This window comes from Lutra lutra, chromosome 2, assembly GCF_902655055.1.
Source record: "Lutra lutra chromosome 2, mLutLut1.2, whole genome shotgun sequence".
Classification (NCBI taxonomy): domain Eukaryota; kingdom Metazoa; phylum Chordata; class Mammalia; order Carnivora; family Mustelidae; genus Lutra; species Lutra lutra.
This window is the reverse complement of record NC_062279.1, coordinates 77,570,994-77,598,793: the sequence shown is the minus strand read 5'-3', so window position 1 is coordinate 77,598,793 and position 27,800 is coordinate 77,570,994. Positions and strand designations below refer to the sequence as shown.

At 32.1% G+C, this 27,800-nt stretch overlaps 1 protein-coding gene and 1 non-coding gene across 5 annotated transcripts in view; both read right to left on the bottom strand.

The window, feature by feature from the left end:
• Positions 1-27,800, bottom strand: part of FSTL5 (follistatin like 5) — a 758,840-nt gene that overhangs the window by 248,272 nt on the left and 482,768 nt on the right. For all 4 annotated transcript variants that reach the window (XM_047717766.1, XM_047717769.1, XM_047717768.1 and 1 more), the window contains exon 7: positions 15,255-15,421. In XM_047717766.1, coding sequence (XP_047573722.1) covers positions 15,255-15,421 — 167 coding nt within the window. The remainder of the gene's footprint in view (positions 1-15,254; positions 15,422-27,800) is intronic.
• LOC125094594 (U6 spliceosomal RNA) lies at positions 2,273-2,377 on the bottom strand. The gene has a single exon (XR_007125605.1). It is a non-coding gene; the product is annotated as a U6 spliceosomal RNA (small nuclear RNA).

Below are 27,800 nucleotides of genomic sequence, written 5' to 3'. Positions count from 1 at the left end.
AAAATCATGGTAATGTATTTCATATCTCAAAAGATTGATTTCTGGCGTGATATATTTCAAGTCAATTATAAATATCTCTTCATTTCTGTTAATGAAAGCTATTTCTTCTGTTAAAGAAGGCTATTACTTTTCCTCATTAAGTGCAACCTCTAAGAGGAGACTTTCCAGAATATCTTGAACCTTTTGCTTGGAGACCCTTAATTTAATATATTTGAGATATTTAATATGGTAGAACTCCCAAGGACTTGCTTATACATCACAAATTTATTATTTCTCTTTAATTAAACTCGCATAAGCTCTTAAGCAATCAAATTTGCAAGAGAAATTTTTAAGTGATGAGAAAGATTACAAGGATGAATGTACAAAAGTGAAATTTTCCAATACTGATTACATGCTATTTTACATAAGGCAAAGACAGTGGAGAAGATAAATGCTTCCTCATAAGAGATAAGGTAGTTATCACTAATTAAGAAAATACATTTGAAGCAATTACTAAAGGATAACAGCAGTAACTCCATTCATATTTTGACTTTCCCCTGTCTGCCAAATTGAAGTGTAGACCTCTACTCCATAATTGACTGCACTAAATTTGATCCTCCCCACTTTTTTATATTAATAGGACTACTTGTGAAGTTTTAAAAGCCTAAATGACTTCCTATCCTGGAATCCAGAGAGAAGCACTTTGATTTTGATATTTTAATTTTTCTCTTCATGTCTTTTTCTCTTCATATATCCATAGCTTAATAATGTAATTCATTTTAAAGAGTGAAATTCAGGATATCTTCTGATATAATAATTCAGAGAATAGAGGGGATACACAGTTACATGCACTTCCAATTTGATGATTTTATAATGTATTTTTTTCATTCTTATATATAGATACTTACTGAAAGTTGCTTTATATTATGAATAGAGTTACAGATTTATAGTAATAGGTTTCTATTGTTTCCCCCTTTTTTTTTCTTTTTTAAAATTACTTTTTATTTTTTCCCCACATTTTTATTTAAATTCCAGTTAGTTTTATTAAATTCCAGTGTAATATTAGTTTCAAGTGTACAATATAGTGATTGAATACTTCCATACAACGCCCGGTGGTCATCACCAGTACACTCCTTAAATCCTACCCATCACCTATTTCACCCATGCCCCCATCTCTGGCAACTATCAGTTTGCTCTTTATAGTTAAGGTGTCTGTTGTTTTTTAACCACAGCACATTAAAAACTTTCATCCTTCAATGTAAAGTTAATTAATTTGTGTGCTCATTAAAGTGCTTATAGTAGAACTCCCTTTCGCAATAGAAAACTTTGCACTGCTTGTGAAACAAAATGTCATCTAATACTCTGCAGTAAGTTAAGCATCTAGAACAAGAAAGACTGATGTTATTGCAAGATTAAAATAAGTATTCTTAGTTCTAATCTGTATCAGTGTCTGTTCTATGGACATATTTGCTGTATACAAAATTTTAGTTGCAATCTTATGCAGAAGCCTGATGCTGTCTAGACTGGAAAAAGCAGAAAAGCAGGTGTTGTGGTGAATAACATGTAAACTGTGTGGGGCCTCTTTGGCCCGCATCACAGCAGCTGCAGTTGGAGTCGAGTAAGGGAATAGCAGTCCTAACTCTATGATTGTCAATGGCATGCAGTATTTTTCATTAATGGGATAACACAATAAAATACCCATCATGTGGAAATAATAGCCTTCAAAAAGTTCTCTTTAATCACATGAAAATTTTAGTCTTAATAAATTAACCATTTTTCCATATTTACCAGTTTTTAATAGCAGTATTTTATAATAATTTTAGGAAATGTGTTTTTATCAGATACCTCTGTGTAAAATATTGACCCTCAGAAAACTTAATGGTTAATTACATTGAATTAACTTTTCATAATTCACCATATTTTTATATCTGTTACTATAGCACCTAAGGCATAAATAGTATATAATCAGATGATTTTCCACATGATCACTGGACATTATCAAATATGTTTCTGGAGTATAAAAATGGGATTGACTAAAGTAATAGTATTTCTATTCTATAAATAACAAAACATAATTTCACATCTGAAATATAAATTATTATAAAAATTCTGAATTTATACTAATACTATTACACAGATATAGATTGGAATATTTTTATGATGGCAACATATAACAAAATAACTCATTTTTGATTCAAATGTAATACACAAGGAAGATTAAGCATGAATCGAAACATTTGTATATAGACAAAATGATATGACTTAGGAGCCAATAAATTTGGCTTTTTTTTTTTTTTAAGTGGAAATCTTCCTGCATTTGTGTGTCATTCTTGCACCAGGGATATGCTAATCTCTCTATGCCATTCCAATTTAGTTTTATGCACTGCCAAGCAAGCACCAAATCTGGTTCTTAAAATTCTGGCTTTACTTCTAGCCCCCTTTGTATGATTTTGGTTAAATCGGTGTCTTAGCCTCAGTTTCTCGTACATTAATTGGGGAGCACCTTTCCTTACTGAATTTGAATATCATGATTGGATATTGTGATTGAATGAAGCAATTTAGTATAACTTTTTTTTAGCACTGTGTCTATCATGTGATAGGCACTCCAAAAATGTTGATTTCCCTAACATGTTTTTATTTTACTGATTGGATTTGAAAATCTATAATCTCTATGTTTTGAATTATGGAGAATATTTTAGCTTTAGGAAATTGTTGCAAAAACACAATGAATTGAACTTAAAATATCAATAGGCCCTGATGAGTCTAAAGGCTTTCTTACGGTGGAAATGTCACACTCCAATCAGAAACATGATCACAGTTATAAAAACTGCTTAAAGGAAACACACAATTGGCAACTCCAGTTTTTAAATTATGCTTAAAGAAAAATTACTATATAAAACATAATTTCAAAGTATAATCATTTTACTTCCTCAGATTAACGGAAGATGAATGACAGCCATATTACTTTTAATGTGCCAAGAGATGCCAAAAAGGACATTGGAAATCACTTTAGTCCATTAGGGGTAACATTAAATCCCAATGAAATCTAAGTTTTAATTTTATAATGCATCTCAATCTGAAACCTTCATTTCTAATTAGTAATTTATTCCTTTGAACTTCCTATCAGGTTAACTGTGCCAGTCGTAAGCCCTCAATTACAATTTGTCACTTACTCATTTCTGATGTCAAGATTCAGACTACTAATGGACAGCCATGTTATCCTGCTACCTGGGTGTACAAAAAAAAAAAAAAAAGTCACTGGTCTCAAGGACCAATAAAGCTCTATATCTTATTGATTGCTTAGTATATCCAACTCAGTAGTATTTATTGGGAACTTCCAATGAAGGTATCACTTTGGTTATTGTATGGTACACAATATTTTAACTGAGAAGCACTGCCAATGAGCAAAAACTTTGGAATATAGTGAGGGAGCTAAGGCAACATATATATAATATGTGTTAGACAAAGTAGAAAGACATGATATTAATGAATCATTAGTAAAATCTAAGTTTGTTTTATTTCTATAGATCAGTAATCCTTTAGGGTACATCCAGGTAGCAGAAGCCTATGGATGTCTAACATAGGTCTCACACAAGGAATTTCTTCCTCCTTTCATCATTTTCAAGTGGCTTATGGGACTACCATCTACATCTCTACTTCAGCTCTGTTTTCTATCCCAAGTAGTAGCAAACATTTCCAAACTTATATTTTATTAGTAAGGAAGAGTAAAATTAGAAGATATTATAGGAAATCATTATATAGGTAACTTATAAAAAATGTTTTTGATGAGGAAAGCAATCTTAAGTAGAAGAAAATGGATTTTTTTTTTTCAAGCTAAGGTATAAGTTTTGGGTTGAATCAGTTTATGGCCAAATTATTGAGGAGTCTGTTTCCTGGTCAGAAATCAATGTGTGATCTTTCAGGTCTGACCACAGGCAGTAGCAAAGGTTCTGCCTGGCAGACCTTGCAAGGGAAAGCTGCCTTTCCCACACCAGACTTGGAGCACAGCCTGGGCACTGCAATCTCTATAGAAAGTTACAGTCAAGAACTTGGCCAGCCATGCTCTTATCTATATTACTAGTCCCAAGCACCTCCATTAGGTACCTGCATCAGGAACCTCTCTCAGAAGCACCTCTGACAGGCACCTCTGCTGAGACCTCTTTTTGGGGAAAAGGGTGGGGGCAGGGACTGGAAGATATTTTTTCTACTCTGGACTCAGTATTTAGTACTTTGTCACTCCTAGCCCTTAACCATCCCTCCCCTCCTCTACCCAAGTCCATAAAACTGCAGGATCCTTTTGTTCAGCTTCTTTTGGGAGTGAGGCAATTACTTCATTTTGGCTAGCAATTCACCATGTCTGCACTGATCCATTTGACTCTTGACTGGTGTCACATCACAGAGAAAAATGGAACAATGAGACATTTGGCATTTTATTTAATTTAGGCTCTTTTTATATTTTTACACTAAGTGACTAAAGACTTGCATGTTACTGTCATTTTGGCTTGTTCTGTCAACCAGTTTCTATGACACCTAGCAGCTGAGGAAGCTCCAGCTCAACTCAGCCCTTGAAGTTATCTACCTTCTTTGAGTCTTTCTTGTCATAACACTGGGATATTGATACCTTTCTCATTGTAAGTATAAGAGACGATATAAGTAGATTTCTTAAGATAAAACTGAAACTCAATTATAGCAATCTCGAAACCATAACTGTAACTGGAAACTTGAAGGATCTCCAAGACAGCAAGTAACAGTGATTGAACGTATGAATCATTTTACACTTGGTTAAATTTTTATAAATATGAACAATAAATCTTGTGTCTTCAAACTACACTTTTTTTTTTTTTTAAGATTTTATTTATTTGACAGACACAGTGAGAGAGGGAACACAAGCAGGGGGAGTGGGAGAGGGGAAAGCAGGCTTCCTGCCAAGCAGAGAGCCTGATGAAGGCTTGATTCCAGGACCCTGGGATCATAACCTGAGCTGAAGGCAGACATGTAATGACTGAGCCACCCAGGTGCCCCTACACATGTTTTCTAGAGGATGTCCTGTAGAACATCTTCTAGAGGATGACTTCAAAGTCAACATAAGTATATATATATATATATATATATATATATATATATATATAAACATTTATAAATATATAAACCGTATTTTAATTCCAACAAGAAACCAACTCACAAGAGTCTTTTATTTTTACCAATAGTACTAGGTACTATAATAGTATTAATAGTACTACACAATAGTTATTAGGACCCAAGCTTTTGAGTCCTATTTTGTTTCTGCTTTTTCCCTGATTTGTTGACACAACATAGCTTCTTGTGCATTTGTGAAAGAGACAGACCTTCACTTGTAATCTGTACCTGTTATATTAATAGGAATTTGACACAAAATGTCATCTTGTGTTTCCCCAACATTTCTTTAACATATTTGCTTAATAACAAACAAATAAGCAAAACTTAAGCAAATGAATTCCTTACAGGCCAAATTAATATTATCAGATAGACCCAGGCATTTTTCAGTATTGATTTAGAGTCAAGAAAATTTCATTCTCCACTGTTATCTTCTACTAAGAGTCACTATGGCAATGGAGCTGGTTGATTCTAAGTTTCCTGAATATTATTTGTCCATATCTGCCTTCATAAAATGTCCTTCTAACTGAAGTTTCTGCATACTATTTAGAATTATTCTGTTCCTCTTAATTCTTTAAGGCCAACTTAAACTTGAACTTCCCCACCAATATTTTGGTCCACAATTCATAATCCTTTCTTCTATCAATCATAGAATAACCCACATGTGACCCACAACAGTAATTTGATACTTGATGCTTTGTTGTTTCACTTTTTTAACGACATAAGTATTATTCAAAGTACCTCATAGCCTTCTTAGGATTACATAATTACCACAGTGTTTTGACTAGACAACTTCAATAATAAAAAAAGTTTATATTAATTATTGATTTAAGAAGTATAGTTTCAAATTTGAATTTCTACCTGAATAAACTTGGTAATTAAAGCAAATTGTATAAGGGATTTCAGCATATTATTTAAGCGGGAACTTAGGCATTTCCTCTTAAGTTTCAATTTATTCTTCATTTATTGATACCTAATTTCTCTCATTTAAAGCTACTTCCAATTTAGAAATATATTGAATTTTTAGTTGGCTCATATGAGATTTATTTTAGTGTGTGACAAGGTCAACTTCAACTGCAACAAAAACAACACATTTTAACTGATTGCCATTCTACTGCACAAAGGTAACTTCTTTTTTTGTATGTTTTTTTTAGAGGACAGTAGATTCAAGGAAACATGGTTGCAATGGTATATTCAGAGATAGGTGTGTACTGTTTCAAAGTCTTGAAAATTGGTATCATTTAGAGGTTAATAAGATTTCTTTTCAAAGTAAATTACATGACCAACTATATCTTTCTGTTAATGTAATTATATTCTTTTGGGTATTCTTTACCAGATTATAACTTGCATATTCCACTCTGTGTCAAGAAAAACACATTACATGTAATATTAAGAGTCTGAAATAAAAAGAACATTTTCTTGACAATTAATTTTGTGTTTTTCATTTAGAAGGTGAATATTACATTTTCTTATGAAATACTCATTGGTGTTACATATACTTCTAATTTATTCAATAGTTGATTTTTTGGTTCTTTGTTTAATAAAATATTCAGATATAATAGGATAAAATTTTATTAGCAAATGAACAAGGGAATTTTAGTGAGAACAAAAGGAATAAATGGAGTAAATGTTCCTGTGAAGGAAGGAAAACTAAATCTTATTAAATTTTTACTACCTATCTTATGTTAATTTAAAGATGTATGTTTCATTTAGTAGAATTTTTCACAAATCTGTAAGGTAAGTTGCTGGAAGACCTTTATTTTCTTTACAAATAAAAAAGTTGTGACTTAGAGAGATTTCATGCCTTGCCAACATTCAATTACCAAGGATCTGACAGAGCAATAATTTCAGTGTTTCATGGATGCATCTCTCTTTTGGGCCAAGGATTATGTTAAAGTCTCTAATGTTTCAACACAGCAGAGGCAATTAAATTCCTTCCACCCACCCCACAAAAAGAAAAAAAAAATGCTGTTTCCAATGCAGAATTTTATCACTAAATAGTATAAATAATAGCTCCTTCTTTTATTCAGCTAACTTGCTGGAAATGAATAGCACATTTTACCAAAATATCGTGCTGGAGTCTATAGGAACCGTAGATGCTTGGAGCTTAAAATACTGTTGAACTATAACTTTAAAAGAGTTAAAACACAATTCCAATAAACATATAAAATTAACAGGAAACAAAGATTTGTTTTTTTTTTTTTTATCTCATTAATGAGGGAACCAGAAAGATGGTAAACATAGCTTAAAGCCCATTGGAACAGATGATATTTATATCATTTAAGGCATGCTAATGTAAGTTTGTGAAGTTTAACACAAAGTGGTTAATAATTATTTTGGAGTTATCTTTTCCATAGAACAGAAATCATTTGCATTCACATGCATATTCATAGGGTCTGTGACCTAATAAGTAGTTCATGGACAAATTACAACCCTAGAGAATTGAGTAATCTTTAGGTGGAAGTATTAGCCCATACGTCAAGATGGTCTTGAAAGATATGTCATTATTACATATCTTTGTAACACACATAGTCCCAAGCAATTGACTCTAGGCCATCAGGCAGAAGATGCCCCCTGCACTTGTTTACCCTAACCCAAAATATGAAACAACATCATAACATCTTGCAATCAGGGTTAGCCCAGTTTGTTTTACTCTAAAAATTATATTGCCCTTGTTCACCTCATACACTGAAGATTGTCTTTATTTTTGATGCCAGTTTTTCTTGCCATAAATTAAAATAACTCTTATATCTATAAACTCAAGGATCATAGACCATACAATATGTCCCCTGCTATTAACTCATACATCTTTGTTAACTTTGTAAACATTCATTGGTAAGTTGTCAAAGGATCACATTCCAGCTAAATAGTTAGACTTACTTATGCCATAGTGGAATAGAAATGAATAAAATAAGGGAGGAATTAATATTTGTCTTTGGGACAATAGCTAGTTAATTATTTTTAGACAAAAATTATAAAATCACAATGCATTTTCCCTCTTGAAAGGAGGTCTTATAAATCACAATAATGTCAGCATAAATATATTTGAACATTGATTATATAAATTTAAGAATGTTTACTAGAGTTATCTATCATAAATATAATTTATTTTCAGTAGGAAAAATAGTAATATATAAGCAATTGCCAGTTAACATGCTTCACTAATATAACTGATTTCACATACCTCTGTATCAAGTTCCTTGAATGAACAAAAAAGTTTTTTTTAAAGTGTTCTTTATTAGTAGTGTTTTTGTCTTATTTTAGTAGTGTATGCAGTTAGAAATAAAATATATGATAAATTCCCAACTTCTGTCAAAATCCTGCTAATAGAAATGAAATAACAAATCCTTGAAGGAACAACAAAATTGGATTTTACAACTTTTTTTTCTTTTTGGCTAATTACTTCTAATAACCTTAAATTTCCCTCTCTAAAACATTGAGTACTCAGAATGATAATGTTGATGGCATATATGAATTACTGTTACAAGACAGAGATATCAATGATACTATTTATTTAGATTAAACTGTAACTTTTGCCTCTTGAACAAAAGGAAAAAGAAAAATAAAATAAGAATTAACGATTAATGTTAAAGTGATGAGTTGCCTTTCTATATTAAACAATCTTCACCTATTATGCCTTAAATTATATAAGAAGATTTTTATTTTGAACCTTATGATTGTTGGTGGCTGTGAAGAAATTCTACCATAGAATTCCCCATCAGTTTTTTTAAAATAAACTAGGTGGCAATATATAGCTCTTACAAGCTGGGCATTATTTAAAAGGTTAAGAAGAAGTTAACTATAATTAGAAGGCAATGAAAAGTCTACTGTGAAATGAATGGTATGTATTTTAGGAGGTCTGTAAGATCAACTGGCATTAGTTATATATCCTTCAAATGGCACTTGCTAATCTCCTTTGATATGAAACTGAAAAGTTGCTTAAAATTTTATAGATGTATTATTTGTTTAAATTTTGGTTCTATCTGTAAATATGGACCAAGGTGACTGAAGAGAACCAAAATTATCATTGAAATTCTGCAGTTAAAAATCAATTTAAACATCATCTTGTTTATGAGTATAAATATGTTTGTTTCTCTTGTGTTGAGAAGTTAATACATTATATATTTTTTAAATGATACATTTTAATACTTGGTAAATATTAAGTATCCATCCATCATCATCATTGCATTATGTGTTGTTAAGTATAAATGTAAACCTCTATAATCAAATGCAAAAACCTGATTTTATTTAATATATTTAAACCGTTTATCGATATATTAATAATTTGAAGCCCTTTATTAATCTATTATCTTTGCTAACTCTTATGCATAACTCCATTAACTATACCATGCTATCTCAAGCCTGCTGTACTCTTATTCAGAATACCTGTCTGTCACTCCTTCACCTAGTTCTTTTTTTTTCCCTTCACCTATTTCTTACCTCCACTGCAAGTCTAGTGTATTCTTAGAAGTCTTCTGTGATTCTGCAACTTAAATTTGACTTCCCTTTACTATTCTTTATATATTTGCATATAAATTAAACAAATATATGTATAGATGGCCTCCAACTTACTATTTTTCAACTTCACCATGGTGTGAAAGCAATACACATCTTGTAAACACTGTACTTCAAATTTTAATTTTGATGTTCTCCTGGGCTAGCACTGTGCCATTCTAATATTCCTAGTGATATGGGGCAGCAGCAGTGAGCCACAGCTCCAAGTCTAACATGCAACCATAAGGACAAACAACCCATACATTTAAAATCATTCTGCACACATACAGTCGTTTTGTTTTTCACTTTCAGTAAATTACATGGGTTGTTCACCACTTCATTATCAAATAGGCTTTATGTAAGATGAGTTTGCCTAACTGTAGGCTCCTGTAAGCGTTTGGAGTGAATTTACAGTAGGCTGGGCAAAGCTATGATATTCAGTAGGTTAGTTAAATGTGTTTTCCACTTAAGATAATTTCAATTTACATTGGTTTTATTGGATGTAACCTCACCATAAGTTGTGGAAGATCTGCATTTATGAAACTTTCATACTGCATTATTAAATATAATGTACTTTATATTAATTAATTAATTATATTAATTATATTATATTATTATATTATCTTAATATATATTATATTAAATAATTAATTAAATATAATGTATATAAAATATAATTATTAAATATAATGCAGTTGTGTTCTTTTTTGATTCCTTCTATCTGTGAGATTTTCAACCTGGAATGATGTCTCTTATAGGTATACCCTCAGCATTTATTTTTTTATTTTATTTATTTTTTTTAAAGATTTTATTTATTTATTTGTCAGAGAGAGAGAGGGAGAGAGCGAGCACAGGCAGACAGAATGGCAGGCAGAGGCAGAGGGAGAAGCAGTTTCCCTGACAAGCAAGGAGCCCGATGTGGAACTCGATCCCAGGACGCTGGGATCATGACCTGAGCCGAAGGCAGCTGCTTAACCAACTGAGCCACCCAGGGATCCCTACCCTCAGCATTTAACTGAGTGTCTGGAAAAGTGTACTAGTTAAAGCAATATTTGTTTAATCGATGAAGAATTAACAATGACCAAATATGTGTTGCCGCTCATCTTTTTCTTCCCCCCTTATTGCATATCATTTGAGATTAAATTGAAACCGTAGTAAAAAATCAATATGCTTAATGAGAACTGTTATTAAAGAAATGGAATCCAGATATTGTTGAGCTGTGTTAGGCTTAAATGATAGCCAACAAATATCAGTTGATTGATAATCCTGCATGTGGCTATAGTAAGTAAATAAAATCTCTAACAAGATGTTGAATATAAAAAGTCTACAAATAAACTCAACAATGAATAATTGTGAATATTAGAAATATCACTATGTCATTTGTTATTTGCACATTTAAATTTTATTATCTCCTAGGTGTCAGTACAGGGCTATAACATCATAACCCAAAGCTGAATATGTAAATGTCCCTGAGCTCAGAGTTTCTAGAGAAGAACAGCAAGGATGTTAATAGCTCTATTATGAAGCAACAAGTATGGTAATTGTGAGACAAAGAACTTTAAAAAAAAAGAATTTAGGCATAAGAAGCATTTATCTATTTGTAAAGAATGCACTGGACTTAGATTAATTAAAAAAGACAAGGGAAGATCTTCCAGTAGAGAGAAGAATGTGTTTGAGAATGGTAATAATAACACAACTTAATAGTCAGAAAACAGCTAGTGTTTGGAGGGGTTGTAGGAAAGAATGAATATGTATGAATAGTACCAATAATTAATAAAGAAACAGGCTTTCCAGAATAAGCTAAATAATTTGAAACTTCTTTTTTTCATGAAAGCTACAAGCAGCCATTAGAGGATTTTTAAAGAGGAATGCACAGTGGCCAAATATAAATTATATGAGGCTCCTTCTGCCTGTAATAGGAAGTGCAGGTTTAAACTGGAGGGGCAGTCCCAGTAGGAAAGGATCAAGTTCGAAGGTGAGACATGGTAAGGGCTTAAACTAAGGCAGCCATGGTGGAAATGAGATGACAGAAGAGATTTAAGATAAATAAAAAAGTTAAATTCACAAGGTTTTGTAGATTAGATCTGAGGGACAAACTGAGAGAGAACTTGACCAGAACTCAATTTTCTGGCTACATTGAAATGGAATAGGAAACACTGCAAATGTTGCAGGTTTGGGGATGAAGATAATTGGTCTGGATTTTGATTTGGGAAACAAAGGAGAAAGAAGAATTACATTTCCTTACTACTTACAGCCCACTGACATGTCCTTGAAACAGGCAGGGTGACATTCCTCTAGGAACTTAGCTGCCTCGATTTTAATACTTTGCTAAGAGCAAAAGACAATCCTAGCCCAACCCCCAGGATCCTATAAATCTAACATATAAAAATTCCTTTGGAAACTTCCTTTATTTTTTTTTTTTAACTTTCTTTACTCCAAAGATACATGTTGGCAATCATCCTTCAAGCATATGACCCTACTAATATACATCTGAAGGGTCTCATGACCATGGTTTTACTAGACAGTAATAAATGATGTTTCCTCAATAACAAGTAGCCCCATCAAGTTCCTGGAAACCTTCTTTCCAAAATAATATTCAAGCAGCAGCTATTAGGCAATGTTTACGATCACGTGCAAATTCACCAATTTAACAGCTATATAGGTTATAGGTGGAAAATGAATGCATGTTGGATGTTTGATATTTCTGGAAGAAATCCAACATCTTTAGCCTTGCCAATGCTCCTTGCTTTCTTTGGCTTAGAAGATTTTGAATCATAAATATTCTCAAATTCCCCTTGGATTTTAAGAGTCAACAATGGCCTCCGGCTTATATTAAAAATAAATTAGTGATAAAAATTACATGGTGAATGATGTATTATATTACAAACATTAAATGTCTACATTTTTAGTTAAGGGGAAAAAAGAAATGGATTGTTTATAGTCTAGAGAAGAAAAAAGTCGATAACTTCCTTTTTAATAACCGGTGTTGATGTTATACTCTAATATGTTCCATGTTAAAATAGAACACTATATGTTTCTAAAAAGTTGAAATGAAATCTTGCTAACTGAATTGTTTTTATTGGTGGCATATAATTTGGGTTCTGTTATCAATGAATAGCCTAAAGGGTAAAAATGCTCCTTTTGTATATATGAGAACTTTAAAATTCATAGATTTAAGGGAAAAAGTTATATCCTCATACTACTGTATTAAAACTGAGTAACAGAGTCAGATATCTCTACTACTAAAATAATTTTCAGTCTTTGGGAATGAAGTATGACTTGGGGATTTGATTTTTAAATTTGAAGTTCAGTACTTATTCTGAAACATTTTTTTAAGCAGAATAAGGTATAGTAGTTTATATTAAGCATTTAATTACTTTAAAAATCCAGACATATTAAAATAAAACTAATAATAAAAATTTTATTAAGATTTTAATTTTGATAAAATTTATTGATTATGCTGTGATATGCTATCTCTCAGTGCTAGTTTGCCAGCTACATACATACTAGGAAATCAAGCATTGAAAAAACAAACAAAAAACAAACAAACAAAAACTAATGTGCAAACTGCTACACCTACAATTGGATTCTGATTTGAATTAAAGTGATTATTTCAACTGATTTATTGCCTGTGAGTGACTTACCATGTTTCAAGAGGACACTTTGCTTTAAATGGATGTTAGCTGTACATGGGGAGAATTGCTTCAAATAGGCAACAGCGATAGAACTATCTTAAAAATGATCAGAAAAACTGATGAACCACTGAACTCTACCTCTGAAACTAATAATACACTATATGTTAATTGATTGGATTTAAATATTTTTTTAAAAAAGAATGAGCAAAAAAAAATCAGACCAAATAATCAAAATAAATAAATAAATAAATAAAACAGTAGAATATTTAAGGAGCGGCCTATTAGTACTAAATACACAATCAAAGAAATTAGTTGAGGACTGATGAAACTACCAAAGGAGCAGAAGTGGTGTGCAGAACTGCTCAGATTTGAATTTAGATGGATAATCATATTTAATCAATGCTGAAAAACAAACAAACAAAAAAACAGACTATAAAGACAAAAGCAGAACATCTTCTATCCTCTTAGATGGCCATGGATAGAGAAATAGAAATTGATGTCCTCTTCCACCTTTGTAACTGAAGGCTAGGCAGTACATCTAGCTAAACAGTGGTATTTACCAGTCTCCCTAGTACAATTATTACAGTTATTGCTCATCAGTGACCCATAAACAGTTTCAGGACTTCCAGGAATAAATTCTTTTATCTTCTACCTGCTTTGTACTGTTGTGGACACGGACTGTAGAATGACGGAATATAGATTGGTGGCTGGAGCTCCAACAGCCCGCTTGATCCTGAGATGACCTTAAAGATAAAAGCTATCCTCTTAGAATACCAGAAAAGAAAATAGAAGATTGAGATCCAGATGCTTCATGGAGCAATCATGTGAGCTATGGAAAGTACATTTTATGAAAGAATAGACTCCTTTGAATTTAATCTACTGTTTTCCCTGGCCTCTTCTCAGTGTGAGGTACAATTACTAACAGGTTAGACAGATGTAAAGGAAACAAAAATCACAGAACGAATGTTAAGAATGTCTCTCAAAGATTGTTGAATACTGCTGAGACTATAGCTATTCTGATGCACAGTGTTCTTAGTATCATAGGAATTAAGTATTAATCTTCATATACTTTCTGAAGAAATTTCACAGATATAAACGAATTTAGGAAAAAAATATTAAATAAAAAATTACAGTTGGAAATCTTCTGTTTTGAATCATTTGAGAACATTAAACAAGAATATTTAGTAAGATAGAACACATAGGAGTGACTCTTGGACCTGTGGTTTGGAAGTTCTGTATGAAGCAACAAAGAATGAGCAAATAGGTGATGGTTTTCTTGAGCAATAATAAAAAAATAACTAACTAAAATTTACATGCATCATAAAATCCCAAAATCACTAAGACAAAGGATTGCCCTATGTCATTTCCACGGGCATCCCATAACACACAATTTTTACTTCTTTTCATCATCTAGGATGATGTATACTTTTTAACCCTCACTTGGAACACATAGCATGGAAGGAACAGATGAATACCCTGTTTCTGTTTCATTTTCAAAGCTGTACCCTTTCAAATTGCATTTAAGATTCTGAGTCTCTAGGTGTGAACCTCAGTGGAGAAATTTATACAATTTTATTCTAGAAAATAAACCATTTATTGCTTGATTAATGTTTATTATTTCTAATACACTATGAAGTATCTGAAGCAAAAACTGCCCTTACCCAATCTAACACCTCACAAGCTTTAGGCTATTTCCCAACCATAATAGCAAATACAAAAAGATTAATTGTTGATAACTGTAGAAATTCTGACCATCAGACAGAATTGGTTTAAGTTGATATGATCTCTCTAATACAGTGCTCCATAACCTGCTTACCACATCTACTCACATGATTTGGGTAATTTCAAATGATCTGTGGTGCACCTCCCAGTCAGTAGTGTGGAAATGGAAGTGTTCCAATAACCCTCTTCTACTCTACGTCCAATATTCATTAAGCTCTTCAGACTTCACAAAGTCTGGAGTATAGCGCGTGAAATACACAAATTATAAAGCAACATCTATTTAGTACTCACATTGATGTCTTCCAAATCTAAATTATTTAGAATAATATTGTTCCTTTTCCAGATGATGGGGGGTCTCAGTGCCCCCTGAATGGCACAGCTCAAAACAGCACTCTGTCCCACAGTTGTCGCTGTAATGCTTAGTTTCTGATCCTCAGGCAGACTCAACTGGATAACCTCTGTAAAGATAAAGTGTCAGTAATGTTGATGAGCATGTAGTTTTATAAGGTTAATTAGTACAAAGTTTCTGAATACTAGTAATTAAGGCTTTTAGTTTGAATAAAATGGAAAAAAGCTTGTGATGAAATGAAAAAAAGGAATAAATTGTTTCCAATAAAAGGTCAGAATGACATTTCAATTTAATTGATTGACAAGCATCCTCATGAGGCAAAGAACTATTAAACATAAAATGAATATCAGAAGTAGAGTTATAATAAGCCTGGCAGATTGCACCCAAAAGAGAGATAAATTATTTAACTGCCAAATCAACATGTAGTGTGACATCAGCATTGAAATAAAAATGATGTTGTTTATTCACTGATAGATTTATATTGTAGGTGAAGTGAGATCATTGCTGGCTGGCTTCAGAGAACACTAGCATAGCTGAATGGGTAAAATGCATCATTATGCTGAGAAACATAAATTTACTCTAAAGGGATAAGATTTATTTGGGAAGTTGACGAAGGAAAAACTGAAGTTCACCAACCAAACAGCAATTAAGTGAAATTCTGTCAGCTGCCTTTAACAGTCAGTGTTGGTACAGTACCGTTGCTTCCTAATCCTTAAATTTTAAAGTCAAGTATAATATTTTTAACTATTCAACACATTTCTCCTAATAATTATGCCAAACCAGAAAATATAATATGAAATCTGGATCTGGCTTTCCTTTTCTGTTTTCAGACAATCTTTACCAATTATGGGAATTAACATGTCTGTCATTGTGCACTTTCATGAGAGATGACTGGATAATCCTACAAGTTTTCACCCATGTCTCATCAGCTGACATTCACAGACACTAACTTTTCTACCCTGAGTTTTGCATTCTGACTTTGCTCAGTTTTAGCCAGGTTAAAATATCACAAATTAATATTCTGTAATGAACTTTCCATGTTGGTGGTGGGGGGTGGAGACAATGATTGTCTTTTGTTTGCTGTGATGGATGATATGTTTCATGGGGGCATTGAGTACAGGAAAGCGGTGGCTTTTAATTTGCAATAGATATGTATCAGTTGCAATCTTTGCTGTGCTCTGCCCCCCAAAACCCCTCTCCTTTCCTTTCACATTTCTATCTTCTTTCTCTCTCTTTCTGAATCCTGTGTCCTCTTGAGAAGAAAGATAAATGCCAATCAAATACATTTTATAGAATGTAACTATTCAATAAACAGTTACTTTATTTTTTGTTACCATCATAAGTTGTCAAGTCAAAAATAGCATACATTTTTGTATTGAAAGATTGAATATACAATCCCCCCACAACCACATGGTAAGCATTAACATTAAATGATCTCTGTTGTCATGAGCCCTGTCTTCCACACCATTAGCTGATGAATATAAATGAAATAAACTGACTTTTACTCCTTGTATAAGATCTAGTGCCTAAATCTAAAAGTCTTAAAGACTTAAGGAGCAGGGTTTTGTATTGTTAAAGAGGTGGACGGGCTTGCCTTTGAAACTGAAAAACCCTATGAGCGAGACTCAGGCCAAGTTGATTCTTTTTGTCATGATATCACTATAGAAATGATACAAATGGGTAACAAGGACCTTGCTCAGTCATTTGTATTGACACCCTAATGTTCGCTAATGATATTTATCAATATTCATATTTTATTTCAATGTTTCTTGAGCCAAAAGAACTTAAGCAATATGCTTAATCTTCTTTTCTTTAGTACTCATACTCTTTCTTTCTTTCTATAAAACCACTAAAATATATTTGGCCAATTAGGCATAGAAAATATTTGAAATTTGCAGACACAGTGTTTCTTTAGGTCTTTTTTTTTTTTCTAAGATTGTATTTATTTATTTGAGAGAGAGAATGAGAGAGGTAGGGGCAGAGGGAGAGGGAGAGAGAGAATCTCAAGCAGACTCCATGATAAGGATGGACCCCAACATGGGGTTCAATCACATAACCCTGAGATCGTGACCTGAGCTAAAGTCAAGAGTTGGATGCTTAACCAACTGAGCCACCAAGGTGTCCCTAGGTCTTTTTTATTTTAATATTACAAACCTATAGAAAAAGGGAGAATTACAAAAGTAATAACATCATGTAGACTATTATAAGGATTATTAATAATTTTCTATTAACATTTCTGAATTCCAACTTCTGGATTATCATAAAATCATGTAAGAAATAATGTGACATCTGGTTCTAAAATCAGCATGTTAGCATTGACTATTCTGACATTTAGAAATACAATTGCTACTAAGTCACCTTGGAATCTCTTTACTAACCTCCTGTATCTGGTATTAGATCTCAGGCCATTGAAATTAGTTGGGCTTTTAGTAGTTATACACTAACAATGCTAATTAGATAATATGAACATGTTAGAGTAAATGTGGAGATTTGGCATAACAATGTGAGACATCTTTCTAAAATGTAATTTTTTGAGAAGATACATAATGAGAAATAAGAATTACTGTTTACCCAGGGCATATTAACTTGCACAGCAAAAAAGTTTTTCTTCAATTTGGAGATTACATTTTGAAATTATTTAAAAAACTACCTCAGTAATATGTATTCTTAGATAATTATGGGTATTTTGAAAACTCCAAAATTTTTTCCTACATATTTCATGCTACATATATATTTCTCTTCTTCCCTGACGTATCATATAGGACTACATGCACAAAGCCAATTATGTTCACTAGCTACTTGTCAAAATTAAGAGCTTTTTTCCTTAAGTAAATGCAGCAGCAAGATGTCTTTTACCTACAAAATTGTCATGCTTATCTTTACTAGTCTTTCTGATAGTTATTAACAAGGAAAGATTTAAGCACACACATTCACTAATATTAAACACTTTTATTCTTATATTCTAACTTTCATCAAACATGCTTTAATGGTGGAGAAAGTACACATAAAACTTATCAGATTTCTATTTTATAACAAAATGGTGATTATGTCTAGAAACACATTAACAACCTAAAATAAAATCTACAAATCAATTCATAAGCCAACTTAAGATTTATTTTAAGTGATATTAGTATAGGTTGGTTGTCTCTGAGTGTTTGTGTATATTTAGTGTTCACAGTTATCACTTTAGAAATGAGTTTCCAGGAAAAATATTGAAAATTTAATTTCTCATTAATTAATATTAATCTATATTTTCATGGATATACATTAATGATAGCATATTTCATTCTATAACATTCTATCTACATCTTGTGCTAGTTATGTACAGACAACTGCTTTGCAGAAAATAAGATCTACCGTTTTAGAACCCTCTTCCATCCTTTCAGGTCCAATGATAACACACATATGAAAAGTCTTCTTTAAGTAAAATCATGTATTGCATGATATCAAGAGTTAGTTGATGTCTTGAACAAAGATAAAAGCATTAAAATACATAGGCCGGGTATAACAGATGGTACTAAGTTTTTTGAAACACTTCAGTACTTCTTTTGACCTATGAGCTTTGTGTCCTATTGGAAGACCTTTCAGTATCCAAGGAAATAAATCAGAGCTCTAGCTGTGGTGTTTCCTCTAATCTCATGTTATGAAGACTACTAATGCCATCTCTAGATCAGCTTTTTCTTTTGATTACTTGGGAAAGAGAAGAGGCAAATAAAAGAGTGGAACACATTCTGCACTTTTTTCATTTTCACAACTTGCCTTAGAGGAATATTAAGAGATTGCTTTCAAAGAAATGAAAATTGTTTAGTCTCTTCTAGCAGAATCCAAAGCTAGAGAGACAAATACAGTTGAGTCCAACTTCAACCACAGCAGGTAAGTATTTATGAAGCATTTATTCTAATAGCAACTAGGTGATAGAAATAGTAATAGGAACATGGGTGTAAGTAGTATGTGTTCTAAAAAAGTACAAAAAAGGAATTAAATAATATGAATATTTGTGAAACACCGATTAAAAACAAGATAATTGTAGTAATTTGATTAAAATAAATTCATTTAAAATCATCAGAAAAATTTAATTTATCATAAACAAGATTCTTTTCTTTTGAAATTCCTAAGTACCTATTTATGTTGAATATTTGAATACTAGTTTTAATCTTATTGCCCTAATTACACATAACTATTATTATAGTAATGAAATATAGAAGAAATTTTATCAATAAAATTTTCAAATTACATGTATTTTTCCCTTCTCTACTCCATTAAAAGTAGCTACTAATTAAAAACAGATAAAATACTTAAGTCAGAAATGTATCATACACACAAAAAAGATGGAAATCCCAAGTGGAATTATTGATTATTCTCATAATAAAACTACACTTATTCAATGATACACCCCTTAACTAATGTGAAAATTCTGATGGTATCTTTTGTCAAGAAATAAGTGATTTCAAAATAAATATTAATTTTTACCTAATTTAGACATGTCAAGATGTATTCTAATTTACTGTGATCAAATGTCTAGACTTGCTTATCTGTACACTATTATATGCTTATCAGAATGTGTGTTGCAAAAATAAAACAAAAGAAATTTAAAAAGAGATCTAGAAATGTTCCTTTGATAGCAATGGATTGAACTAACTCTTCCACTGAAGAAGTAACACAGCAACAAACAAACAACAAACAAACCTGGAATAAATACAAATAATATTCTTAAAATAATATATGAAAGACTTATTCTTTTCATTCTTATCTCAGGAAAGAGATAATAAGACCGTGAAGAACTGCCCTGTCTCTATCTTGACGAGAACTATAACTTAGAGACCTAAGATTTCACCTTGAGTCACTTAGTGCTTTGGGAATTTTTTCAACTAGAGAAGAAGACTGAGGTTTAAATGCCCTTTGGTGGCTTTTTGCTCCTTCAGGAATATGGGATGGGTACAGTAATGGGCTACCACCTTCTCTCTGCTAGGACTTCAGGATGCCTCACTATGCAAGTGAATATGGACTGCAGCTCACTTTTATCTCACTTTTTTATCTCACTTTTATCCAGTGTCTTGTAAAATATAAAATCTTCCCCTCTATAGTAAGATAGTATCATCCTAGTTATCTAATCAGTATTACAAACAATTCTTAATAAAATGTCCAAGAAACAGTCAAAGATAACATGGCATACACAGTGTGATGAGAATAAGCAGAAAGAGGATACAATAGTAATAAATCCACCAGGATTATAAAATTAATTGTTTATGAAAATAAAATCAGTTCAGAAAACTCGACAAAGACTTTAAACAACCTATAAACATTATAAATTCATGAAAGAGCCAAATAGAAATTATATAAGTAGAAAATGTAATAATTGAAATAAGAATTAAATTAGGCTTAAGAACAGATTAGACACAGCAGAAAAGTTAATGACTAAACTAAGGAAGAGATTAAAAGAAATATTACCCAATGAAACATAGAAGGATGAAGAATTAAAAATACAGGTGAGGGTAACAAAAATACTTTCATGTGAAACCCGCAGAAGGAGAAAGCAAAGAAAATGAAACAGAACTAATATTTGAAGAAATAGGACCTGAGGATTTTCCATAAATGTTGAAAGATGCCAATCAATAAATTGGAGATCATCAAATGTCTAGCAAAGCAAATGAAAAACCACAATGATTTACACCTAGACACTTAGTGGTAAAATTGAAAAAAAAAATCAAAGAGAAAGAAAAACCTTAAAATTATGCAAATAAGAAAATACAGATTGACTTTATAGCAAGTAGAGCCAGAAAAGTAACCAGTGTCACCAGCAAAAATAGGAACAAGAAGCTAATGGGATGCTATCTTCTAAGTGATGAAACAAAATAAAATCAATCTTAGAATTTTATATACATAAATAAAAATTAAAATAAATATATTTTTAAAAACAATTAGAAAGTTCATCTCTAGTAAACTTGTCTCAAGGTAAACTCTGTAGGATATTCTTCTGGCAGAAGGAAAATGCTCTTAGATGGGAGCTCAAAGATGCATGAAGGAAAGGAGAGAAAAGAAGGTGTTTAAATATAAGTGTTGAAGTTTAACATTAAACTTTGTTACTTCAAAGTGCCTTATAATATAGAAGACTATCTCCATATTCCTGGGCAGAGAAAGATTTTTCAAAGCACACACACACACAAAAATGAACACTAAAACCAAAACAAACAAACAAGCAAAAAACAAACAACAGCAGCAGCAATGAACTCACCTCAAGGGAAATGATTTATATGTTTAACCACATCATAATTTAGATCACTTATTCTTCAAAATGTACCTTTAACAGACCAAAAATGCAAGGCACCAAGCAGGAAAATAAATTCATAAAACTAACAAAGATCTCAGATAGAAAATTAATAATGATCTCCTAAAAATTAATAAGTAAAAGACAGTTCCAAAGAACCACCAACCAAATACTTGAACAAATATTCCATGAATTAGTTAATCCATATGGCTTAAGAAAATATGAAAAAGTATTTAACAATGTGTGTAATCAGAGATGAAAATTTAAGCCAAAACTTTGAGAATGGCATAAATGATAAAGTCTAGTGATAAGTATTGAAAGAATATGAAGCAACAGAAATTCTTACATTCCTTGAAAAAGAGTGTAAATTCATATATATACTTTCTTTCTTCATTAGTAAATAAAGCCTCATCTACACAAACTTGCCCAGCCAATTAATGTTTCCAAGTTAGCCATATGTCTTGCAGAAGCCTAGAGTATAAGTGTGTTTAGGTGTTATTAAAAAATATGTATACCAGAGGTAGCAATGCATATATTATGAAGATGCCTTTAATATACTGGACAGAAGGGAGGGGGAAAAAAAGAGAGGTCTAAATTGGGAGAAAAGAATCTGGTGAGGAATAGAATAGAATAGAATAAAAAATTCCCAAGTTTATCCTGAAGAAAAAGACCTGCTAGACAGGAAAATTCTAAGAATACAAGTGAAAATGGAATTATTTCTGCCATGACTTCTGAGAGAAACCAGAAGGACCTAAAATCAAAACCATAAATATTCAGCAGTTAGTTAAAACAAAAACATCATTTCTTCTTATGTCATTGGAGGGATTTAAAGTTATGGGAAGATATTTAAAAAAAAAAAAAAGACTTCAGTAAGAGATTTTTCTAGATGACAATGAAGCAAAAGTTCTTGTACAAAATTGGAATTTCATTTTTAATCTCTTTATAGCTCTTTAATAAGGACAATACAGCATTATAGACAGGACTGTATTTTGATAATACTTCAAGACATTTTAAACGTTAACAATGGTAAGTCATATTTTCTTTTCTTTTAATTCATGATTTTGATATTCCTTCTGTGGTCTTATAAATGCAGTGCAATTACCATTCAACATTTCTGTTCAATTTTATTTAATTTCTCTCTTTCAAATAACTTATATACAGTTGAATTTAAACTGGAATATGTGAAGAATAAGTCTATTCATTCAGTGATATGTATAACACCAGTAATTTGGAAAATAATTCTAATGAATAATAGTTTCCTTTTGAAATTTGACCTAACAAAAATTGTATCCAGAGAGAACTAGGTGGTCACTCAAACTAATCAAGTTAATTTTAACATTATAATTTGGAAACCTTGAGACAATATCATCAACAGGACTCACATTTGTGACATCACCGGGATGCTTGCCTCAGTTTGATCTCTAATGCACACTCTTTCGAAGACTTCTTTTGACAAGTTATTTAAGCTCTGTGAGTCTCAATTTTTCCATCTTTACAATAAGGATGATAGCTAACTCTTATAAATACTATGAAGATAAAATATGATATTTTAAAATACTACTGTGCGTGGTCTTTAGTAAATTCTGGATATGCCACACCGCTCTCTACTAGTGGAGAGCTATTGAAGTACTTGTAGGTTAAGATAGGCACCGTTTTACCATGCTTAGGAATATGTTCGCTTTGAAAAAGGCACTGCTTATATAAATTCTACTGGTTTAATTTTCATAGATATTAGTTAAGCATGAGAAGAAAAACCCACGCTCATGGCCCACAAGGCAACTTAGGCTCTATTTTGGTTCTATTCTTACATACAAACGAAGTATCCTTTATGTTGTACTTAATATGCAGGCTAAGGAAAAGGCTATTGAACATAATGATAATCACTCTCCTACCTTCAAAAATCATGAAAAATATAATGAAATGTTGAAGAAATCAAGTATCTTTTTCCTGTACAATTTGTGATATAAATGCCATGTGTGATTTGAGAAAATTTGGTATTATTCTCTAAACGCCTAAATTACTGAATATATGAAATACTGAATAAATTTACTATCTCTAATAATCTTTGAAAAGTTTCAGTGTGATCACTTACAAATGGAATTCAATGTAGTAAATTGGGAGGAGAAATTGCACAGACATACGAAGGAAAGAATCTAACATGAGGAGTTTGCTGTGAATCCTCATTTGTCAGTCAGGGCAAAGCAATCAGCTAATCACTGTCTATTTCCTGTATAACAGTGTGTTCAGTGGTGTGTTAAAAAGCTATTACGGATATAAGGAAAGAATGTTAACCTGTGTTTATTCCTTCAACTTATCTCAAGGAAACCCCAGGACGTTAATGTTAGAGTCAATCAAATGGCACATTATTTGCTCTGTCTTTAATAAATTGAAATTTTTTCACTACTTTTTAGATTACAGTCAGTCAGACAGAGCTAAATGAACTATTCCCTCCATGCAGTGTAAGCTAGATTTCTGAGCATTTCAGACTGAAAAAGATTTTAGTATTGTTTGCCTAATTAAAACAATTCAGGTAAAGGAGATTGCTGTTTGCCATAACACACTGCTATTAACTGATAAAACTGAAACTGGGATCCAGAGCATTAGCCTACACTATGAAGTTTTACAGAGTTGGAGTCTCCCTATTATGTTCAGCAAATAGATGTGAAAGATGGGGAATTGAACATTGGCTGTTCATTTTGGCAGCTCTTCATAGCTTCAGAAGACTGGGTCTCAGCTATGCAAATTCAGAAACAAATTTAACAATTCATCCAGAATTAATTAAGCTATTGGGGATTGACTGAGCTAATCAAAATCACAGGATACCTTTGTTTATACTGAATACCAATTTATTCATTTACAATTGGGAAAGCATCAGGTTTAGTAAGTGGTGTCAGCTCTGAGCCTGGGAATCTCCCTTCTAATGCACAGGTCAAAAGCTTCTCAAGATTGATGAACAGAAAATTACAAAAAAGGGAGTCAGCTATTCTCAAGCTAGTCAAGCTCTAATCAGCTAATGAATTGCCCTTTTCAACTCTAAAGACATTTCTGTCTAGAGAGCCTTTCCTTTTCTTGTCACTTTCAAGTTTACTGACAAATTCTTCGCCCTTAGCGTCCTGTTTTTTTTATTTTGTTTTGTTTTGTTTTGTTTTATGCCATGCAAATCACCATATGTTTGCAACTAGAGCATTAACTCAGGTAGGTTATAAAAGAGTTGAGTACATAAGAGCCTTCTTCACCTCAGGAAATGTTCCCATAGTCCTGGGCAAATGATGCCATGCACTAAATCAGACCCACCGGTTGTTTTTGTAAGTAAATTTGTATTGGAACACAGCTATATTCATTTATTACTGTATTGTCTTTGTCTGATTTCAGTTATACAGGTAGAGCTGAATAGTTGTTACAGAAATCTTATGGTATGGTTAAGCCTAAAATATTTATTCTCTGGCCTTCTGTGCAAAGTTGCCTAGTCATTGAAATACTACTTTGCACATTTTATATCCCTTTAACACGCATTAGTTATTTAAATGTGATCTATTGGATTCTTGCTCATATTCCAGGTTCAGAACACCAAGCATAAAATAATTACTTACAGAATACATGAAAATTGTTCCCATTTATATATGGGTGAATTTGTAAGCTACCACTGTATTTTTTATCATCTTTGAAGCTTCTATAAATAAGGAAAGGATGAGTTTCTCTAATAACTATGACAATTGCTACTCTTAAAGTACAAAACAAAATGTAAAAGTGAGTCAAGTTTGTCTTGACCAAATACAAATTTCTTGTTCCAGAGAGTAACATCCCCCTGGGTCCATCTTCTCCAAGTTTATCACGTAGAACAATGATCATTTCTTCTCTCTTTTTAACATCCAATCAAAATACTAATTCTCAGGACACATTTCTCAGCCAGAAGGAAAGCAATCTGATTATCCCATGTAAGTCATTCACAGTAGTAATCTGTGAACAAGCCTGATTTCCAAGAGAGAATTTACATTTTAATAGGGAACATTTTAATTCAAATGTGTCTTTAACCACCAAAATGCTTAGCAGAAATACTTCGGAGAAGGAAAACATTCTAAGGAACCCTTGTCAACTCTGCCACCACTTTCTCAATAAGAAATCGAAGGGAACTACATCAACAAAGACAGATTCAGTTTAACTAAACTTGAGACAAAACCTGTAGAGATTATAGGGCTCTGACATTTCTCTTAGAGCATTTGCTTTGAAAAATTGCTATTGTAAGCTCCTTCTCTGCCCCTTTGAGATGTAAATCTTCTCCCAGCCTCCAGCTGGTTATACCACCCAGGAACGCCTTTCTCAAGGACCTCAGAGCCATTCCTTTGAAATGTAATCATCAGGGAAGATTTTTCTTATCACAGTCTCTGTGAGAGGGTGTGAGGCTAACTCCAGTTAGCGCCCTAGAGGGGACATGCTTGGCGTCCTCAAGTTGACCACCACCTTCTCTACCCTATTGCCCTTCAGTACCTTTCCATTTGCTCACCCTGGTGCTTTATAACTTGTCTGCCTTTTGCTTCAGTAGAGTTGAGTTCAGTCATTCCCCCTATTGCAATTGTCTTCTGTGCCTTTTTAACTTGTGGGGTGCAGTTATTCATTGAAAATCAGAAATCAGTTTTCCTTTTCTGAAAAAATCATGGTATTTGCTTACCTTTACTTTCTATTTCCCAATCCCACTTAAGCACAGGGACTTTACAAAGTATAAATTGAGAGGATGAGTGACATTTATTTATGTTCTACCATTCTGGAGAGGTCTAGAATTGAAGAAAAAGAGATTGCTCTCATTTGTTTTCACCTATACCCCCAAAAGCCATAAATTTAAGGATTTTTACAAGCTTATGATTGTTGCTATACGATAATGGTTTTATATCACTTACAAAGCTAGGAATCTGTCTTCTGTGCATATGAATGTAATTTAAATTACTTTACATACTTCTCTTAGGAACTTCTGGGCATAATTTTAAGCACTATCACTACCTGGAAACTACAGGTCCTTACAAATCCTATGTAAATACAGTACAACTGGAAGCTCTCCAGTAAATCAAACACTGTCTTAATGCCTAAGAACCCAGATTTAGGGTCATTTATCTTCATCAACAAAACAAAGAAGGGAAGTGAACAATGATGTACTTTACCCAGTAAGTTTAAATAGATACTCTATACATTGACGGCTAAAATTAATGTACTAGATTTAAATGATACAAACTGAAATGTGCTTATGTAAATTAGAACTTGCATGGCTTTAATTGAAATTCTATATGTATAAATCTCCTAATTGCTAAAGCACATTATTTGAGAAAAAGGATTCAGTATAATAAATGTCAAAATCTACATTTTGTGGCTTTTCCATGCAAAAATCTCAGTCTTTTATGTGAATTTGATATTTGCAATAAGTTTCTCAATTTTGTTGAAGATTTTACTAAGGTACTATGTCTTCATCCTGCTCATTTAAGCAAATTTTGTCAACAGTACTGACTAAAAAAGTTAAACATATTTCTTTTTAAAAGAAGCTGCTCAAGTAAATCCAAAAATATTTTTTAGTAATTCTTAAATAGTAAAATTGATTATTATAGCATCATAGGACAAACAAGTAAAGCATGCATTTTTTTGGTTAAATAGGTAAAAGATTGGGTCAAACTCACAATACTGATGAATGCCAACCTCTGACACTGTATTTATTTCTTTGTGACAAACAAGTACTAATTGTCAAATGTCACTATTTTTATATTTAAGTCTGAGTTTTCGATTACAAATTTATGATAGAAAATATTTATAATTTATCAATTAACATCTCTTTATATTTTAAGTAATTATTTTTGAGAATATATTTTCTATTTATTTTAAATTCATGAAAAAAGGCAACTTGTTTTAAAAATTATATGAAATTAGTACAATATTTCAATATATATTTATAAAATGTCAAAGAAAAATGCAATAGTATTTTAACATTTATAATTTTTTTTCAACTCTGTTTATTTGAAAGAGAGAGAGACAGAGCATGAGCAGGAGGAGCAGAAGGAGAAGGAGAGAGCATCTTAAGCAGGCTCTATGCTGAGCGGGGAGCCCAACGCAGGGTTTGATCTCCCCACCCTGAGATCACAACTAGAGCCAATATCAAGAATCAGAAGCTTAACTGACTGAACCCACCCAATCCCTGCTTTAAACTTTATTTATTTATTTATTTATTTATTTATTTATTTATTTATTT